The 19623-nt window shown below is 37.1% G+C and overlaps 1 protein-coding gene across 3 annotated transcripts in view; it reads left to right on the plus strand.

The window, feature by feature from the left end:
* The window catches only part of NBAS (NBAS subunit of NRZ tethering complex), a 393407-nt gene that overhangs the window by 96805 nt on the left and 276979 nt on the right, over positions 1 to 19623 (plus strand). For all 3 annotated transcript variants that reach the window (XM_003826980.5, XM_034952644.3, XM_055108231.2), the window contains 2 exons: positions 3949 to 4053; positions 4403 to 4539. In XM_003826980.5, the coding sequence (XP_003827028.3) occupies positions 3949 to 4053; positions 4403 to 4539 (242 nt within the window). The remainder of the gene's footprint in view (positions 1 to 3948; positions 4054 to 4402; positions 4540 to 19623) is intronic.

The following is a 19623-nucleotide window of genomic DNA, read 5'->3' on the forward strand; positions in this document are numbered from 1 at the left end:
GTATTTGTTGAGCTTACTTATTTTTAGAGAATTCAGCGAAGTTCTTGAAAAGTAGGTGAATTTGATGAATTTCACTGTTAAAACTTAGTAATGAAAATATTCAGATATAATAGCTAACCATTAGATAGTAGTAGAGATAGGCATTGCATTTTAATCACAGGACATGGCTTCTTTTATTAATACTGTGATAAATGAGATAAAAACGAATTCATTTAGATTTGACATGAATGCCTCCTAAACCCAAGATATTGTGCCATTGCTAGAGGTAGAGAAAGGAACAAGGAATGGGCTTCATGGAGTTCACATTGTATAGGCATTAAATGCTGATAAGAAAGGTATGGAGAATTGATGAGGAAACATAATGAAGAAGAATGTCAAATTCTTCCTGGGGATGTCTGAGAAGACTCCACATAGGAAGTAATAGCTGGCCTCTCACAAAAGGCAGGCAGATTTCAGGGACTAGGGAGTACCATAAGGGGGACATTAGAATGGAGTCTCCATACAGTTAGAGATTTGTCTTGTTTGCTGCTGTGTCTCTGAGCTCTGAACGGTTCCTGGCTCATTGAAGAGGTCAGTAAATATTTGTTGCAAGAACCAGTAGGTAGGAGAATACCCTTAAGAAATACCAACACATTTTTTTGAGGACTTAACTATTTGTCAGCCATTGTCTTATGAGATGGGTACTATCATCTTCTCTCCATTTTATGGGTATGAAAACTGAGGCTTAGAGAAGGTAAGTAATTTGTCCAAATAAATAGGAAGCAAGGGCTCGTAATCAGGTCTCTCTGACGAGTAGCCCATGCTGATAATCAGTGTGCCATGTAAAGACCCAGCGGCATGAAAGCAAGTGTCAAGCTGTTGAGTAAGTAAGCCAGTCAGGGTACAGGATGGGGAGCGTGAGGGGTGGCACAGAACAAAGGTGGGAAGTATGGTTAGAATAGTTTGTGGTGATGTTTGGAAAGGTCTCCTGCCATGTAAGTAGTTGAATTGAATTTTTGTCAGAGGTTGGGCAAGTTTAGGAAATAACAAAAAGTGAAGGAGAGGAGAGGAGACTGTGGCTGGGGGTAGCCCTTTCAAGAAGTTTTACTGTGAAGAGGGGCAGAGAAGATGGTGGTGTCTAGAGCAGGTGTTTAGAACAGAAGGAAGAAGTATTGTTTTTATATTAATGGGAATGAAGTAGTAGAGGGTGAGGAGGACTTTATGGAACAGAAGAAAGAGGGGATACTTGCATGATTATAGAAGTGGAGTAGAAATGGGATCCAGGGCATGGGTGGGATTTTGAGGCTTTTTAGGAGCAGAGATATGTTTCTTTCTGCTGTAACTGGGAGGAAGGAAAATCTTATTACAGATGCAGGTAGGTGTGTAGTTTTGGTGGGTTGGAAAAATGAGGGATTTCTCATCTAATAGTGTCCAAAAAAGGCAAGGTTTTCAGCTGAGAATAGGGGCTGAGAAATAGTGTGTTGGAAGTCTGGAAAGAATGAGAGTTGTGGAAAAGTTCCTAACAGAGACTAGCAAATAAAACTTCTTAGGGAAATGTAGTAGCGTTGATGAACAGCACTAATTATCTATTTGAATTGTGTTGTCTTGAGTTTGTCAATTTTTTAGGTTTTTATTATAAAGAACTTCAGTCAGTCAAAGAAGTAGAGAGAAGAGTGGTGTGATGAGCCCGATGTGCCCATTGCTCAGCACCAACCATTTTCAGCACGCGCCAGTTGTGTGTCTTTTATTCTCCATGTTTCTACTCTTGCCTTCTCTCTTTCACTAAATATTTTAAAGCAAAGCCCGTATATCTTATTTCACCCATAAATATTTAGGTATGTATGTCTAAGAAGGACTTAAGAAACTATAACCACAATGATATGATTATTTCTAACAAAATTAATAGTAATTCCCTAATAACATCTGATACTTCATCTTCAGATTTTCCTGGTGCTTTTTTTTTTTTTTTTTTTTTTTTTTGCATTTGGTTCATTTGAATGAGGATCCAAGCAGGGTTGAGGTTTTGAAATTAAAATGGGAACTGTCAGCTTGGTTTTGTGGCATATCTTCAGTGACTTCATAGCTTGTGCTCAGGGATCATAGCTGGGTTTGACTGGTTAGGGTATGATTTGCTGGATGAGTGCGATAAAGGGAAAGAGGCAGGGATTAAGAAACCCTTTTATAGCCATGAACCAGGCAGTTTAAGCTGATTAGAAGGAATGAGGGACTTTGAGGGGAAATGGAAAGTGAACCAAGTGGAGTGAGTGGATTGGATGCCTCTGTGAGGGTGAGGAGTAGTTAAAATACCACTTAGTATGCGACTAGGAAGATTAGGAGCAGTGATCACAGAGTCGGGGTTAGACATTGAAGTGTTTCATACAGTGTCTTTTGATGATGATAGAGATCCAGGGTTTTGTGACAGGATGTGTAACTGCGATGAAATAAAGGAAATAATTGTCATGCATGAGGAATCAAAGAACTGAGAGCTTTTTTTGTTAAATGGGGTCTTGCTCTGTTGCCCAGGCTGGAGTGTAGTGGCACAGTGATAGTTCACTGCACTCTTGACTTTCTGGACTCAAGCTGTCCTCCCATCTCAGTCTCCCAAGTAGTTGGGACTACAGATACATGGCACCATGCCCAGCTAATTTTTTGTTGTTGTTGTTGAGGTGAGATCTTGCCATCTTGCCCAAGCTGTTCTCAAACTCTTGGGCTCAAGCGATCCTCCCACTTCAGCCTGCCAAAGTATTGGGATTACAGGCGTGAGCCACCACGCCTGGCTGGAACATCTGTGAAATACTTTTCTTCTTTTGGTTTCCATGAGTATGCATTAAATTCTTTTTCCCTTTACTTCTCTGACTGTTCCTCCATCTACTTTTCAGATGCAGGTTCCCTTTTCCTTGTTCATCCTTTAAATAATGTTGTTCCTCAAGGCTCTTTCAAACTCATTCTATTTAATCTCCCTTGGAATAATACTTCTGTATTAATAGCCCTATGCCATATATCTCTAACTCACATCTTAGTCCAGAACTCCTGACCTGTGTATTCACCTGCTCACTGCATAGCTCCTTTTAGACATGCCATAGTTGCCAACTTAACCCATCTACAAGTGAACTGCTCAGCTCTCCTTCCTCCCTCCCTCCCTCCCTCACCTCCTCCATATCTCCTCATTCTTCTCTTTCCTGTCTCAGCAAATTAATTCAGTCAACAAATATTTATTGGCTATTTATAAATACAGTCAGAAGAATACTGACAGGCAGTGTGCTAGGAATCTGGGATTCAGTATTAAACATGGCAGACATGAGCCCTAAGTCATACGTTGTAGTAGGGAGACCTACACTTGCGATTCCATGGCTAACTTCTCATTGTCTTTTATGTTTCAGCTTGTGGGCCACTTCTCTGTCCTCCCAGAACTAGTTGTGGCACCTTACTGAGTATTTCCCCTCACCTGTTCCTGGTCTTTCCTACTAGATTTTAAGCACATTAGAGGGTGGGAAAAGTGTATTGTTCAATGTATCACAGTGCCTATCACAGCTCCCTTAGCACATGGTGAGTGGCACTCGGTTAATATTTGTTGAATGAATGAATGGTTCAATCTGCATTTGACATAGGTCACCCTAGCAGTGGTGAAACTAAAGTTCATCTATAGAGGTTCAGGTGCTCATAATACATTGTCATGAATAACTGTTGCTTATTTTTACCTGGTGGTTGATTTTGGTTGTCCTACTGCAATTAACTTAATTTTTACTGCCTATTTCATTTACTTCCAGATTAAAAAAATAACATTTATTAATATAGCCCTTTCCAAAATAAAGGCAAGAATGCAGATGTAGTACTTTAGTTAACAATTGATGGTTGAAATTAATTAATTCAGGCCTTATTTATTTAGGCTGGCAGAGTTGTAAAGGTTTTTAATATTTTCTTGTCACCCATATTTAAAAGCCTTTTCATTAAATCACCGTTTCCCCTCAGGAAATCCTAGGAGTGCCTCATGCATCTGAACAGAGATATGATGCTGAATTCTTTAAGAAATTCAGAAATCAGAATATTGTTCTCTCAGCAAGAACTTATGCTCAGGTAATTTGCTTTTTGTAAATAAAATAATTATGGTTATTAACACTCTCTAAATCTTTGAGCTGTGCAGTTAATGTTATTGTGTGCATATATTACATTTTCTTTTTTGTTTTAATATTAATAAGTGTAGAGAAAATTTTAATTTAATATCCATCATTCTGAGTTTTAAAAATAAATAATTTTCATAGCCTTAGATTGAGAAACAGGATATAGGCTAGGAAAAACTAGGGTCATTTCAAAGTGTTTCATATCAGAGCTGCATAAAAAAGTTAGTTTTTGAATGTTGTCATATAAAATCACTCCTTTATTTCTTAGATTTACATTAGAAACGTACCCCTTGCCTTTTGTACAGGAAAGTAATGTACAAGCCCTAGAAATTCTGTTTACTTACCATGGTTCTGACCTGCTTCCTCATCGCCTTGCAATTCTGTCCAACTTTCCAGAGACCACTTCTCCACATGAATATTCTGTTTTGCTGCCCGAAGCTTGGTATGTGACTATGTTAACAGAATTTTACCTTCTTTTTATATATTGATAATTTTTTTGTCATACTGAACACCTTAAAGTTAAAAAAAATAATTTTAATGTAATATATTTAAACTTTTTTCCTGATAAAAAATTAAGTTATTGTAAATGGTCCTGAAGCCAAAATGTTTCCAGTGTAACAGGCTTAACTTAACGAGCACAAATTTTTCCTTTTTTTGAAAGCCTCCTGATTTTACTTCTGTGTATTCAGTATGTACTGTTTTCTGGTTTAGAACAGTTTTTAGGATAATGTATGTCTGAGTTAGTTGTATCTTTTAGAAATTGAAGTGTGTTTTTGACAGTATTAGGTGGGAAGACCCAGAAACCCAGGAATACTGCATCCTCCTTTGCTCAGCAACCCTTTCTTCATAGGAAGTTCCACAGGCACAAAGACAAATGGGAAATTAAAATATTGCTTTACCACTAGACTAATTATCCTCCTCTTAATTTATGGTGATTTGATAATTGGGTTGGGGCATGTGATATAGTGTCAAAGCCTATGTTGGAACCATTGAGTCCCTGTATTACCACCTGGTAGTCTTCCAGAGGCCAGAACATCTGTTCTTGAGAATAAAGGAGAGGGAGTACATTTGTCTCACTGCATAGCTCAAAAACAGACCATTTTCCCCAGGCCTGAATGGCACCTGGGAGAAAAGAGGGCTTAGCATACCTTGCTTAGGTCAGTTACTGAATAGAGGCATAAGGCAAAAGAGTAAGATGACACATCCATTTGTGTGAACTTTTACGTGAGGTAAGCTAGCCCACTAGTAAGTGTGGCTCAATGATTAACTACATGATTTATCTTTTCTGCATTTGAGTTACTTATCTTTAAAATGGGTTGACAGTCCCTGTCTTGCTTACTCACTTTGCATATTTTTAGTAACACCAGAATTGATAATTATAATATCTGCTTGTTAACTATAGTATACTGTAAAGTACCTTGTAGTACACTGTTAAGATAATTCTGACTGAAATCATTTTTACTAATTTCAGCTACTGGAAACTTACAGTGCTAAGAGATGTTATTCAAATTAGGGGATCATTTGGTTTCCTCATTCCTCCCTTGCTGCCTCCACTCAATATCCTATTTCTAGGCATGGGTATTAATGATGATGGTCAACATGTATAGAGTAATTACTATGTATTTGGCACTTACTTATTTCTGGTCTTCAAATAATTTTGGTATTACCCTGTTATTACAGAAAGCTGAGATTTACAGAAGTTCAGTAGCATGCTGAAATCTATATATGGGCAGCCAGAATTTGAACCCGTATTTACTTTAAGTTGTAGGTCAGTAAGCACCGAGAATATATTATAAACTCCTTAGTTTACATTAGTATTAGTCCTTGAAAAGTAACTCTTTGTTCTGATAAAAATCAAGAAAAAGGGCCAGGCGCGGTGGCTCACGCTTGTAATCCCAGCACTTTGGGAGGCCGAGGCGGGTGGATCATGAAGTCAGGAGATCGAGACCATCCTGGCTAACACGGTGAAACCCCATCTCTACTAAAAATATAAAAAATTAGCTGGGCGTGGTAGCAGGGGCCTGTAGTCCCAGCTACTCGGGAGGCTGAGGCAGGAGAATGGCGTGAACCCAGGAGACAGAGCTTGCAGTGAGCTATCGCACCCCTGGGCGACAGAACGAGACTCCATCTCAAAAAAAAAAAAAAAAAATGCTCAGGATGCTTTTTTCATTTTCAAATAATTTTTAGATCTGTATAGTGAGGGATAATGTAAATGATGTTTTATAAATATGTTTTATGCATGTTTTCAGAATATAATTAGATCAATGGTTCTCTATCTCTTTGCAGAATAAATCTAATCTGAATGGAAAATGGAAATGATCTTTCCTACTGTAAATTGTTAGTATAGAGAAAAGGGCTACTGTCTCTTAACGGTTTTTTTAAAGGCAGTTTCTCCTTCAATTTGGATACATTTGTCTAGGCCATACCACCCTGAAGGGCCTCCCGCATGTCCTCAGATTTGGATGCATTTGTTGTCAGTGTTTTCTGATTATTGCTTAGATAAGCATTTGATTTTAACCTGAAATTTGAAAGTTGGTTTGCAAAAGAGCTGCACAGTACCCAATGCCACACTTTTCTTTGAATGCCCTGTGGTTCCTTTATGGGGCCTGCCACAAGAACCAGTTTAAATTGTGATCAATAATTTAGTCATACCCTATTGCAGCAGAGTATAATTAAAAGAATATAATGTTATTTTGAATCATTGTTTGGGGATATGTTGTTTAGACAAACTTTGAAGATACTGATTTCTTATGAGTTCTTAAGTTACGCTTGTTTTCAGACACATTTGGAAAAAATAGAGTTTTTTTAAAATTAACCTTTGTTCTCAAGAAAGTCTTTCACACTGTTTTTTTGTATAGTTGTAAATAGTGAGAATGAACAACAGGTTACAATAATATCTCCGTCCTTTCATAATTTAGGTTTGTATTAGTCTGTTTGTGTTGCCACAGAGAAATACCTGAGGCTGGGTAATTTATAAAGAGAAAAGGTTTAATTGGCTCACAGTTGCACAGACTGTACAAGAAGCATAGCGCTGGCATCTGCTTCTGGTGAGATCCTCAGGAAGTTTCCAGTCATGGCGGAAGGTGAAGGGGGAGCAAGCGCTCTCACATGGTGAGAGGGAAGCAAGAGAGAAAAGGGGGAGGTCCCAGACTCTTAAACAACTGGAACTAACTGAGTGAGAACTCACTTATCACCAAGGGGATGGTGCTGAACCACTAATGAGGGATCTGCCCTCATGATCCAGTTGTCCCCACCCAAACCCCGCCTCCAGCACTGGGAATCACATTTGAGTGTGAGATTTGGAGGGAACAAACATCTAAACCATGTCATAGTTACTGCAAAGCAAAATCACACTTGTGCTTCAGGCATAACCTCTTCTAGGAGGATTTCTGTAAGGTACTCCTTTCCCTATACTCATAATTCTTTCTTTATTTTCATAATGTAACACTTTTTACACTGTGTTATAGTCATACTTATTTCTGCCTTTTCCCCTCATTTCCTTCTTTAATAAATATCCGAGTAACTCTTAAAGACAGAGACCATCTCTTCCTTATGTTCAGATCCCAGTTAGGGTGGCGCTTGTATAGTGAGTATACTGAAAATATTTGCTGACTGCATAAATTAGGTCCTCTTGTGTCATTTAAAAAAGAGATTATGAAGTTTCCTGCAGGTAGTGCAGAGGGACTTTCACTTGCTAACCTGGAAGAAGCCCAGGTCTGTGTTTACTGAGGTCCCGAAGGATTCAACTGCTGTTTCAACCCATCGTTAAGGACGGAACTCTTTTATTCTAATTGAAGCTTTACCCTAAATGACAAGTAGAGCAGTAAGATGTACTTCTAGAAATTATTTCCGTTGTGAGGGTTCTTTGAATACTTGATATTCATTTTCAGCTCACTTGGAAGCAGTTCAGATGAGCAGTGTCCTATTTGTTGGTGCATGAGTGCTTTCCTCCACTTTCCACGCACCGTTGGCTGGGCACCTCGAACGTGCATGGAACTGTGGTAGGGATTGAGGATGAGTAGAGCATAGCTCCTCTTCAGCACGAGTGATCAGGGATGCTTTACGAAGCAGTAGCACTTCCTGTTACAGCATCATGCTTTTAAACTGAGGAAGAAAGAAAACTTAAACATACCCTAAATAAGTAATTGCAGCTCATTCTGCTCTTTTCTTTTTTCTCCTCAATAGCAATGCTGAAAACTATCAAAATGACCTTGACATCCCCTCACTGCCTTGGATGGCCGTTAACTTTCCATGTGTGTGCCTTATTCTTCTATGAGAGTGTACATTGCTCAGTGGCTCAGCCTGTTTCATTTTGCTCTTTTCTTTGACTCCTCCACTTATATTTTGCAAGTAATAATGACTTTTTAATAATCTGTTGAATTGATTTCAAGTCAATTAGTGACTTGAGTTGAAACAAGTCACTAGACTCTTAAGTGTATGGCTCCCCAGATGCCTGTCTCACTGTGCAGTCTTCAGCCAGCCGTTAGGAGGCTTGCATAGAGCCCCCTGCTCTCTCCATTCCTGCCACACAGGCCTCTGGCTGTTCCTTGACCTTGCCAAGCCTGCTCCTGCCCTGGGTCTTTTTAATTTAGTGTGCCCTTCTCCCATGTCATCCTGTGACTGGGTCTCTTACTTCATTCTGAATCTCTACTCAGCATATCTCTTCATAAAGGTCTTCCCTGATCACATTTTTCATATAAGCTTCACTTTGCCCTTGCTTTTTGCCTATACTCTGTTTCTCTTCATAGCACTTACTCCTAATATGTTACATGGTTATTTGTCTTCTCTACTTTATCTGATCTTCCTTGGCCTTCCTATTTAAAATTCTACTCTCATTTTAAATCTTCCTTCTCTGCTTTATTTTCTTCCTAGCATTTATTATATAGTAATCTAATTAATTTGTGTTTTACTTATTTATCTTATTTATTGTCTGTTTCCCCTTCTGAAATAGCAGCTCCAATGGACAGCGATTTTGTGTGTTTTGTTTCCATCCTTATCTCCTGCAGTTAGAATATTGCCTGGAATGTAGGCACTCATTAAATACTTGTTGAGTGAATGAATAAATGCATGAGTGAATGTAAGATCCATAAAGAAGGAGTTTGCCTCTTGCTCACGAATGTAGCTGCAGTACTGAGAACAGTGCCTAGTACAAACCAGTAGCTCAGGAAGTATTTTTGTGAAAGAATGAGTGACTTAGGAACCACAAATTAAGTGCATAGAAGGGTAGATAGAATTTTAGATTTTAGAGTTCAAGCTATATTAAATTTTGCAAAGCAATAGTAAGTTATGCCAAGTTGACCTATTGCCTGCTCTGTTTTGAGATCCCACTGGCAGAACTTTTGCCTTGGCATTTAACCAACATTTGATTAACCACTTTCGATTCAGACACATTTTATGATTATGAAAGCTGGGAAACTTCTAAATTATGGGCTATTTTTGTGTTTTATATTGTCAGTCTTAAATCATCATGTGTATTTGACATTGATGAAATGTGACCAAGTTTTGTAAAGCTTTGAAATTACATTTGCTGTCATAGTTGATGCATCTTTTTATAGCCACCTGTTCTGAGTTTGTAACTGTTATAAAATGTTTACATTTTATATTCTAGTTGGCTGTTTTAAAGTACAAAGGTGACACTTTTTGCAGTCTTTGTTAGCTTCCACAACTTGAGATAATAGAGATTTTCTGTTAGAAGAAGCATTTTGGCAGTGGGGTATTTTTTGGTGCCTATAGCATATTTCAGAAAGATTATTTAGATTTTTCATTTTTGCTCTTTTTCTATTTAAAAATATTTCCTGAGTGATGAATACAATTTGGTTAAAAAGACTGTATTTTGAACTGTTGTCTGTTGAAATAGTGTAGTGTAGGAGTAAGAGCATTGACTATCTAGTTGCCTATGTTTGTGATCTTGGGTTTCTTAACTGCACTGCAGTCTTCTCACTTGTAAAGTGGATATGCTCATAGCACTTACTTCATAGTGTTGTGAGAATGATTAATGAGTTAATGTATATCAACCACTGAGGACAGTGCTTGGCACCAAGTAAGTGTTGCTTTAGTGTTAGCAATTATTATTAATGCAGAATCCCATGCTGAAGCCTTGGTCTTATGTGCTTATGTACTTCATATACTTATTGCTTTAAACTTCTTACTGGAATATGTACACAGAACAGTTGCAAAGGTAATACAGATAATTCTTATATACTATTCACCTAGGTTTTTTTTCTTCTTCTTATATAACCATAGCATATTTGTCAAAATTAGAAATTAGCACTGGAATAGTCCGTTCTGCTATAATGTGACACATGAATTCCTAAAAGTCACTGCATTATACAGAATTATTTAGTGAAAACCATAGGGCATATGAGAAAAAGGGGATTAATGGTATAGTACTCAAGAACTTTGCTCACTGGAACATATTTAGTAACCTAACAAAAATTACAGCATCGGCCAGGTGCGGTGACTCATGCCTGTAATCCCAGCACTTTGGGAGGCCAAGGTGGGCGGATCACCTGAAGTCAGGAGTTTGAGACCAGCCTGGCCAACATGATGAAACCCCATCTCTACTAAAAACACAAAAATTAGCTGGGCATGGTGGCACACACCTGTAATCCCAGCTACTTAGGAGGCTGAGGCAGGAGAATCGCTTGAACCCATGAGGCAGAGGTTGCAGTGAGCCTAGATCGTGCCACTGCATTCCAGCTTGATGACAGAGTGAGACTCTGTCTCAAAAAAAAAAAAAAATTGCAGTATAGTTTTACGTGTATTGAATGGTTAAGAAATACTTACATACTAAAATATGGCCCTTTACCTTGAAAAATACCTGGAGAAGACCTTGCTTATGGAAGGTGGGTATCAGAAGAGTGGCAGTTTGTGAGCTATTGGGAAGTGGAGAAAGGAGGGTGATCAGAAATTTGATGGAGAGTTATAACACCAGCTGTGGATGGGAGTTGCTTCTCACACACTTGGTGAACTGAAGTAGCTGGTAGATGTTTGAGGAATGTACATGCACACGGAATCCGGCATGGCTTGGTTCAGCAGGGTGCAGTTTTCCATGTTCACCTGATGCTGTAACATGCAGAAGGATGAAATTGTGCATCAGCAAATGAGAAATTTGTGTAACATGTAAGTTGTTTCCTAATACATCCATTCATTGGAATAAATTTGCATTTTAAAATACTATAGCAGAACTGACTGTACAGTACTGTGAGCTAACTACAGATTTATTTGGATTTAACAGTTTTTTTTTTTTTAACTAATATCCTTTTTCTGTTTGAGGATACAGTCCAGGATACCACATTGCATTTAGACTTCATTACTTTTAATATCTGGAAATAAACTCTATTTTTCCATATCTGTTCATTAAGAAATGCTGTGACAATTATATGTTTACTGAACAATGAGAATTGATACTCATTTATATTCCTATATTATCTCCAGAATCAGTAAGAAAATACTGAATTATAGTTAGTATATTTGAAATATTGCAGTATTTAAAATATTTTATAGTATAAATGGGAAAACTCTGTTGATGGAATCTCTGTTGATTCTTCTCGCCCTCTTAGAAAAGCTGTTACTAGACAGGGTGCGGTGGCTCACGCCTGTAATCCCAGCACTTTGGGAGGCCGAGGCGGGGCATCATGAGGTCAGGAGATTGAGACCATCCTGGCCAACATGGTGAAACCCCGTCTCTACTAAAAATACAAAAATTAGCTGGGCGTGGTGGCGCACAGCTATAGTCCCAGCTACTCGAGAGGCTGAGGCAGGAGAATCGCTTGACCCCAGGAGGCGGAGGTTGCAGTGAGCCAAGATTGCGCCACTGCACTCCAGCCTGGTGACAGAGTGAGACTCTGTCTCAAAAAAAAAAGAAAAAAAAAAAAAGAAAAGCTGTTACTATAGTATCCTGGCAATTTGCTTGCTTGTAAGTATCTAAGTTTAGTTAGGTTATTTGATGATTCAAAGTTTGACTGTGAAAAGCTTGCTGTAACATGCAGATGGACTGTAATTGAGTAAAGTATGAAAATGTGTTTTCGGTGTTGCCATTTTTCTTTCTGAATTTGATTGCATGGATTATCTGTTGTCTTCTAATTATTCTTGACCTTTGGTTTCACAGTAATTTTATGGCTTATCAGTAAGGCTAAAAAGTGACTGAGTGAACAATTTTAGGTCACCAGTGGTTTAGATCACATAGGATGCCAACTTAATCTTATGTCGGTATATACCTAGTCCCCATCTTCAGAAACTGCTGTTTTCCTAGAGCACAGAAAGCACAGTCACCTGCCTTCATTTAGAACAATGTTGCAAAACAGTGTGATAAATTGTATGACAATCCTGTTGGCAGAAGGGTTCTTCCTTAGGGCCTCTTTGTGCTCTACATGCTTTAACTGATGGCTTTGGTACTTTATTCTCTTGCTAACCCTGGGTCATTCCTGCTTTCCTTGGGCCTTGTTCCTTTTGTGCTCTCTGCCCCACTTGATGGTGCAACAGGAAATTCAGGGTCTACAGAAGTTTTCCAATTCCCATTTTTAACGGGGGAGTGTCATCAGGTAAAGAAGTCTGGCATTCTTTTCTCCCTACTGATGAGTCATTGTCACTTACCCATTCTGGAGGGCCTTCTAGTGACCAATTTGGAGGGTACTATTCTGTTTGCAGATGTCATAGTATCCTGTGACAATTTTTTTAAAATAACAAGACTAACACATATCTCCTAATAAAGTGCTGTGAATATAGTGCATACATGAAATGATGGTTAATGACTGTTGGATGAATAAATGATTACGTGAGCAGATTTAGAAAATACAAGGTAGTGTGACAAAGTAAATAAGATGCAGTCAGAAGCATTCTCTTGAAACTGAATCTGGAAAGGAAACCTGTTGTTGGCTTTCTCAGACTGTAAGCATGGAGATAATTCTAGTTGTGTTCTTCTACAATCCTATTCAGAGCGAATACATTTTTTGTGCATTCATAAATCACACTTTATATCTTTATATCTTGTTGACTCAGTTGAGCATAGGGACCATTAGGACCGTTTGGCCATGATACACTTTTTTTTTTTTTTTTTTTGAGACAGAGTCTCTCTGTGTTGCCCAGGCTGGAGTGCAGTGGCGCGATCTCGGCTCACTGCAAGCTCCGCCTCCTGGGTTCACGCCATTCTCCTGCCTCAGCCTCCCGAGTAGCTGGGACTACAGGCACCCGCCACCACGCCCGACTAATGTTTTGTATTTTTAGTAGAGATGGGGTTTCACCATGTTAGCCAGGATGGTCTCGATCTCCTGACCTTGAGATCCACCCGCCTCGGCCTCCCAAAGTGCTGGGATTACAGGCGTGAGCCACCGTGCCCATCCTGGCCATGATACACTTTTAATTTTATCTTAAAAAATATTGAATTGTAAAATACACCTAACATAAAATTTGCCATCTTATTTTTAAGTGTACAGTTCAACATTGTTAAGTACATTCACGTTGCTATGCAAGCAATCTCTAGAACTCTATCTTGTAAAACTGAAACTCTATACCTATTAAACATCTCCCCATCTTCCCACCTAGCCCTTGGCAACCACATTTCTGCTTTGTATCTCAATGAATCTGACTTCTCTAGGTATTGCATGTAAGTGGAAATACAGTACTTGTTCATTTATTGACTTTTTTTTTTTTTAGTGTAATGTTCTCAAGGTATGATATAGTTCTGGTGAAATTAATATTAAGATTAAGTAAGATTTAGAGTGGTTTCTACTTGTGGGTCATGTTTCTGTTTATGCTGCAAAACTGTAAAGGATGAAGATAAACTCTAGTTTGAGATGGGAGATTATGTCACTATTTTTGCCTGAATCCCTTTGAAGAACCTCTTCTTCATCTTTTGGTGATAAAGAGAGTATCCAACCTGAAGGGAACTTCTAGTGTCTTCTGATACTTTATTTTACTCTCGTGGATTTGAATAGGCAAACGTGGAGACTTTTTGTGTTATTACAACAGCGTAAAACTTATGATATGAAAACAAAACATCAATATTCATATTATTAAAATTTCCAGTAGAACAAATTTGATTTAGGTCAAATTGATTCACTTTATAATTTAAATCATTAATAAGAAATTTACCTTTAAAAAGATCAGAGGATATTATTCCAGTTCTTCACAAATCAAAGGTAGATGGAAGTCTACTTTTTACTATACTTTAGGCCTTAAGTTGATGATATTTTGATAATTATATTAGTTTATGATTTTCCAGAAATGAAATAATTTGAACTGTCTTTTTTATTGACACCAAAATGGACACTAGGCAGCTTTCAATTTAGAATGTAAATTGGCTGGATGCGGTGGCTCATGCCTATAATCCCAGCACTTTGGGAGGCCATGGCAGGAGGATAGCTGGGGGGTAGGTATTTGAGACTAGTTGGGCAATGTAGTAAGACGCTGTCTCTACAGAAAATAAAAATAATTAGCTGGGCATGGTGGCACACTTCTGTAGCCCCAGCTACTCGGGGGCTGAGGCAAGAGGATCACTTGAGCTCTGGATTTCAAGGTTACAGTCAGCTGTGACCGCTCCACTGTACTCCAGTCTGGGCAACAGAGCAAGACACTGTCAAATAAATAAATAAATAAATGGATGAATGAATGAATGAATGAATGAATGAAGCTAAATTACCTTTTTCTCCCAAACAGTCCCAGAATCAATTACTGTTGGTATAGTTTCATAGTTTTATGGATATTCCAGAAGGTTGTCTTCCATGAGAAGAATGTTAATGTTTCTTGCAAAGCAGCTATTGGCTTTTGAATTTTAACCTTCTTTTGAGTGAAATTTATAATTAATCATGAGTACATGTAAACTCGTTTAAAAATGAAAGCATCAAAAATGAACCTGATGCTGAAAAAAAGAAAAATAAGTTTAAACATTTCTAAATTGCTTTATATTGTTTCACTTTCATTGAAAGAACAGTTTAGCAAAAATGTGTGAGTCATATAAATTTTATATTATTTCAGAAATGTTTAGGGAATACTTGTGTTCCATATAAAGGAATTATATTTGATTCAGTAAATAAATAGAAATGTGAATCAGATGTGGTACCTGTCCACAGATAAATTTGTAATCTAGTGGGGAAGATCAGACAGGTTATATACAACTTTAAGATAGATACACCTATCTTAAAATGTGTTATATGAGGAGGGTAGATAGGCTTAGAGATGGGAGAGATGCAACTTTCTGTTGCAAAGGAGGTGAATCAGGAAAGCCTTCTTGAAAAGGTAAGATTTGGATCTAGACCTTGAAAGTTGAGCATGTTTTCGATGTTGGGAAATTTGAGTAGGAAAGAAGTGTCTGAATGTATATTTAATCCAAAGTATTTCACATATTGAGTCTTTGTGTATATCATATTGCTTATTCACAGAGTACAAAATATGATTCCAATTAATTTGTTAGGTGAAAATGAACTAGTGTAGCGTATTTCCAGTAAACAAAGATGAATCTCTTTTTATTTATGCTTTTATATAGCCTAGTCCTGTTATTTCTTTTTGTATTCCCTGAAATTTAAAAAGAAGTAATTTTCATTTGGTATTCTAGTTCTACCCTAATTTTGTTGTGATAATAAAATACCACCTTAACTGTAGGCTGGATGATGAAATATTTATGGAAAGATTAGGGCATTGCATTTACTTTTTGATTCTCCAGGGAAACATAAAAGTGTTTCTTTTCCCTTTAAGATTGAAAACTTGATTAGTTACCTAATCAAAATTCAATTCCCCTATGTGCAGTTTATTTCTGAGCTGCTATGAGGAAAAAACAATAAAATGGCTTTGTATTTCTGACTTGGAAAATGTGTTTGGCCTTCTGAGGTGACTGTCCACAGAGAGGCGTCCACAGAGTACTTAACAGAGTGGGATATGCTGGCAGTTCCTGAATCTAAGAATAACCTTGTGGTTGTATCAGCTAAGAAAGGCCTAACAGCCTCTATTGGCTGGGAACAGGGTTAGGATCTGGTGGTAGGGGTAATTGGTTTGCATGTCTTCTGGCACTGTGGGCACTTTAGATCTTGATAGAATGGGTTCTTATCTTCCTATTTAAAGAAAAAAAAAGGGTTCAGGGCGAGTTCTCTGATTAAGAAGGTGTAAGTCAGTATTATTTCAGAGTAGTTTTTTTGGGCCTTGGAAGTATGTTGACATTGATATTTGTTATGTATCTGGTACTCTGGGGAGTCCTAAAGAAATGAAGATGTACTAGTTAATTAACCCATTTCCTCTTTTATTCAACAAACATCTCATTACTGACTATGGAACATTTGTTTTTAAGTTTACAAACCAGCTTTATGTTTCACATATAGTTCACATAGCATGTTCATGAGATAAGCAGAAAGGGATTATTTTGCTTTTAGGACAAAATTGTGAGGCATCAGTGAAACAGGTCCTGAAATAGGGAATTATTTTAATAAATAATTTTAATTTTATTACTGTTTTAGTGTGAATGTAACTATTTTCCAGTATTTTTAATGTAACAATATAATTTTCAGTTTCCATTTTTATTTGAAATTAAGAAATCTTTGAGAGATCCTTTTTTTTAAACTAATGTGTTCTCTTAAAAAGAAGGATGCTATTACTAGACTCAGATACCAAATGATACCCTTTTCATGGAGTTCTCTTTCACATTCATTTTCTTGCAAACTCTAAAAACCTTGACCAATAATTTCAGAATGTGTGATTCTTACATAGATCGTAACATCTTCTGAATGGTTGTATTGCCTGAGGTAAATAGTCCCTGTAATTCTTTTTGGTCCTACATTTCATTAGTATGTAAAACTTGTCTGTAACAGCCATGTGTCTTTGTCACACTATGTTTAGTTAACATATAAATAAACCCTTTTTCTAATTTCTGATATAGGCAAGCCTGTTTAAGCATTGCATTTATAAGAAGAAAAATTCTGCTAAGAATCAAAATAATATTTTGTCGACAAGACATGCATTATTTTAAGAAAAGTTTTGTCCTCAGTGTGTGCCTATTTCATTTAATCCTAAAAGTTTAGATGCCATGTAATAGGAACTGTGAAAAAAAATCCATGACATATATGAATGTTGGGATCACATGGCATATGGTGCTGACATACTTAATGTGGAGAGGTAGTAGTATAGTGTACTGGAAAGAGTGGTGCATTCCATCAGAAACAGGGACGTACGTCTTGTGTGAATACATGCTAGCTGTGTTATTTTTGGAAAGTCATTTGGCTTCAGTTTCTTCAAGTGTGAAATGGGAGATTGTAGAGGTACTTATGATTAAGTAACGTAAGAGATACATCATCTAGCACAGTTGCTAGCATATAAGTGGTGTTCATTAGACAGTAATGGTGGATATGGTTATAGGAGTAGCAGCAGCATTTTTTTTCTGTAGATTTTGATAGGAATATACATTATATTATAGATGTCTTTTAATTTTAGGTACGCTAAAAGGGCTTGCAAAAGGCTGAAGATGAATTAACAAAATAGAAAATTATAACAGGAAATTGCTGTAGTTACACTGATGATGCCCTCTCCAAAATTCATGTTGAAACTTTATTCTTAATGCAACAGTATTAAATTGTGTGGCCTTTGGGAGGCCAAGTTCCCATGATGGGATCAGCACCCTTATAAAGGCTTGAGAGAGAAAGGAGTGCTCTCTTGCCATTTTGTTCCTTTCACCATGTGAGGACACAGCCTTCGTCCCCTCTGAGGGTCACAGTGACATGGTACTATCTTGGAAATAGAGACTGGGCCCTCACCAGACACCAAACCCTTGATTTTGGATTTCCTAGCTTCTGGAACTGTGAGACATAAATTTCTGTTATTTATAAATTACCCAGTCTCAGGTATTTTGTTCTAGCAGCATAAATGGAGTAAGACAGGAGTATTTCTTCTTGATAACACTTGTGCTTTGATTTATTATCTGAGACAGTGCCCCTTTCCTGGTGTGAGGTACCTGAGTTTCCAAATTACTAATAAAAAAATTGCTTAGTGAGCATTGCATCAAATGAAGTTGAGGTTTTAAATTTCACTTTTAATTGAATTATGGATACAGGAAAATGAACAAATCATAAATGTGCAACTTGATGAATTTTCACCAAGTGAACATGATTAAGAAACAGAATATTACCAGCATCCCTTGTGCTCTCTCCTTTTACCGTCTTCTAGCCACCTCACTCCAGAGAGCCACTATCTTGGTTTCTAACACAGCACATTAGCTTTTTCTCTTAATCAAGGGACCAAGAGAACTATTTTACCTAAATTCTGGGAAAACATAAAGAACTGTCTTTCCCTCTCAACAGAGATGAAATTCTCATATCCATCAAGTCAGATGCCTTTCTTGCTTTTCTAATGTTGGATGTACATTGACTTTTAAAAACAATTTAAAGTGTTATTTATGAACAACATATAATGGGATCTTTCTGTATTATCCAGTCTGGCAATGTGTAGCTTTTAATTGGCATACTGGGACTTACTGTTTGTATTTAAGGCATGGTTCAATATGGTTCAGCGTAAAGCTGATGTTTTAAACTGGTATTTGTTTACTACTGTCCCATTGGTATTTTCATTTGTTCACATGTCCCGTGTGTTGGCATTTGGTATTCGTTTACTACTTGTCCCGTTTTTGGTATTTGTTTTGATATTTGTTTGCTACTTGTCTCAATTTTTCATTGTTTCCCTTTTTTTCTTTTTCTGTTTTCTTTTGATTTGAATATTTTTATAATTATATTCAATCTCCTTTATTGAATTGTTAGTTATACTTTCTTGTGATTTTTTTTTTTCTTTTTAGTGGTTGCTCTAGGGTTTATAGTAGACTTCTTTAACTTATAATAGTCTAACTTCAAATAGTTTACTAGTACTTCATGTATAATGTAAGAACTTAAAATAATATTTTTCCATTTTCCTCCTTCTGGCTTTTGCACTATTGTTGCCATACATTTAACTTTTACAAGCATGTGTTATGAACTCCGTAATACATTTTTGTTATTTTTGCTCTTATCAGTAATTTTTTAAAATTGAAAATGTATTTTGTTTTTACACACATATTTACCATTTCCAGTCCTCTTCATTGCTTTGTGTAGATACAATTTATATCTAGTATCAGTTTCCTTCAGCCTGAAACACTTTCTTTAGCATGCCTTGCAGTGCTGATGTTGAATTCTCTTTGCTTTTATGGATGGGGAGAAGTCTTTGCTTAGTTTTGGAAGATATTTTATTGAGTATAGAATTCTAGGCTAACAGTTGTACTTGTTTAGTACCTCATTGGAGCTACCCTGCTGTCTTCTGGCTTGTATTGCTTTAAGCAGAAGTCTGCTGTCATTCTTTATCTTTGTTTCTCTTTGCATGATGTGTCTTGTTTAAGATTTTATTTATAACTAGTTTTGAGCCATTTTATTATTATATGCCTTGGTGTGTTCTTCTTTGAGTTTATTCTTGTTGTTGGTTATCAAGTTCCTTGGATCTATGGACTTCAGAGTTTCACCAAATTTAGGAAATTTATGGTCATTATTTCTTCAAATATTTTTTTCCCTTCCTTGTTTCTCCTTCCCAA

This window comes from Pan paniscus, chromosome 12 (assembly GCF_029289425.2).
Source record: "Pan paniscus chromosome 12, NHGRI_mPanPan1-v2.0_pri, whole genome shotgun sequence".
NCBI lineage: Eukaryota > Metazoa > Chordata > Mammalia > Primates > Hominidae > Pan > Pan paniscus.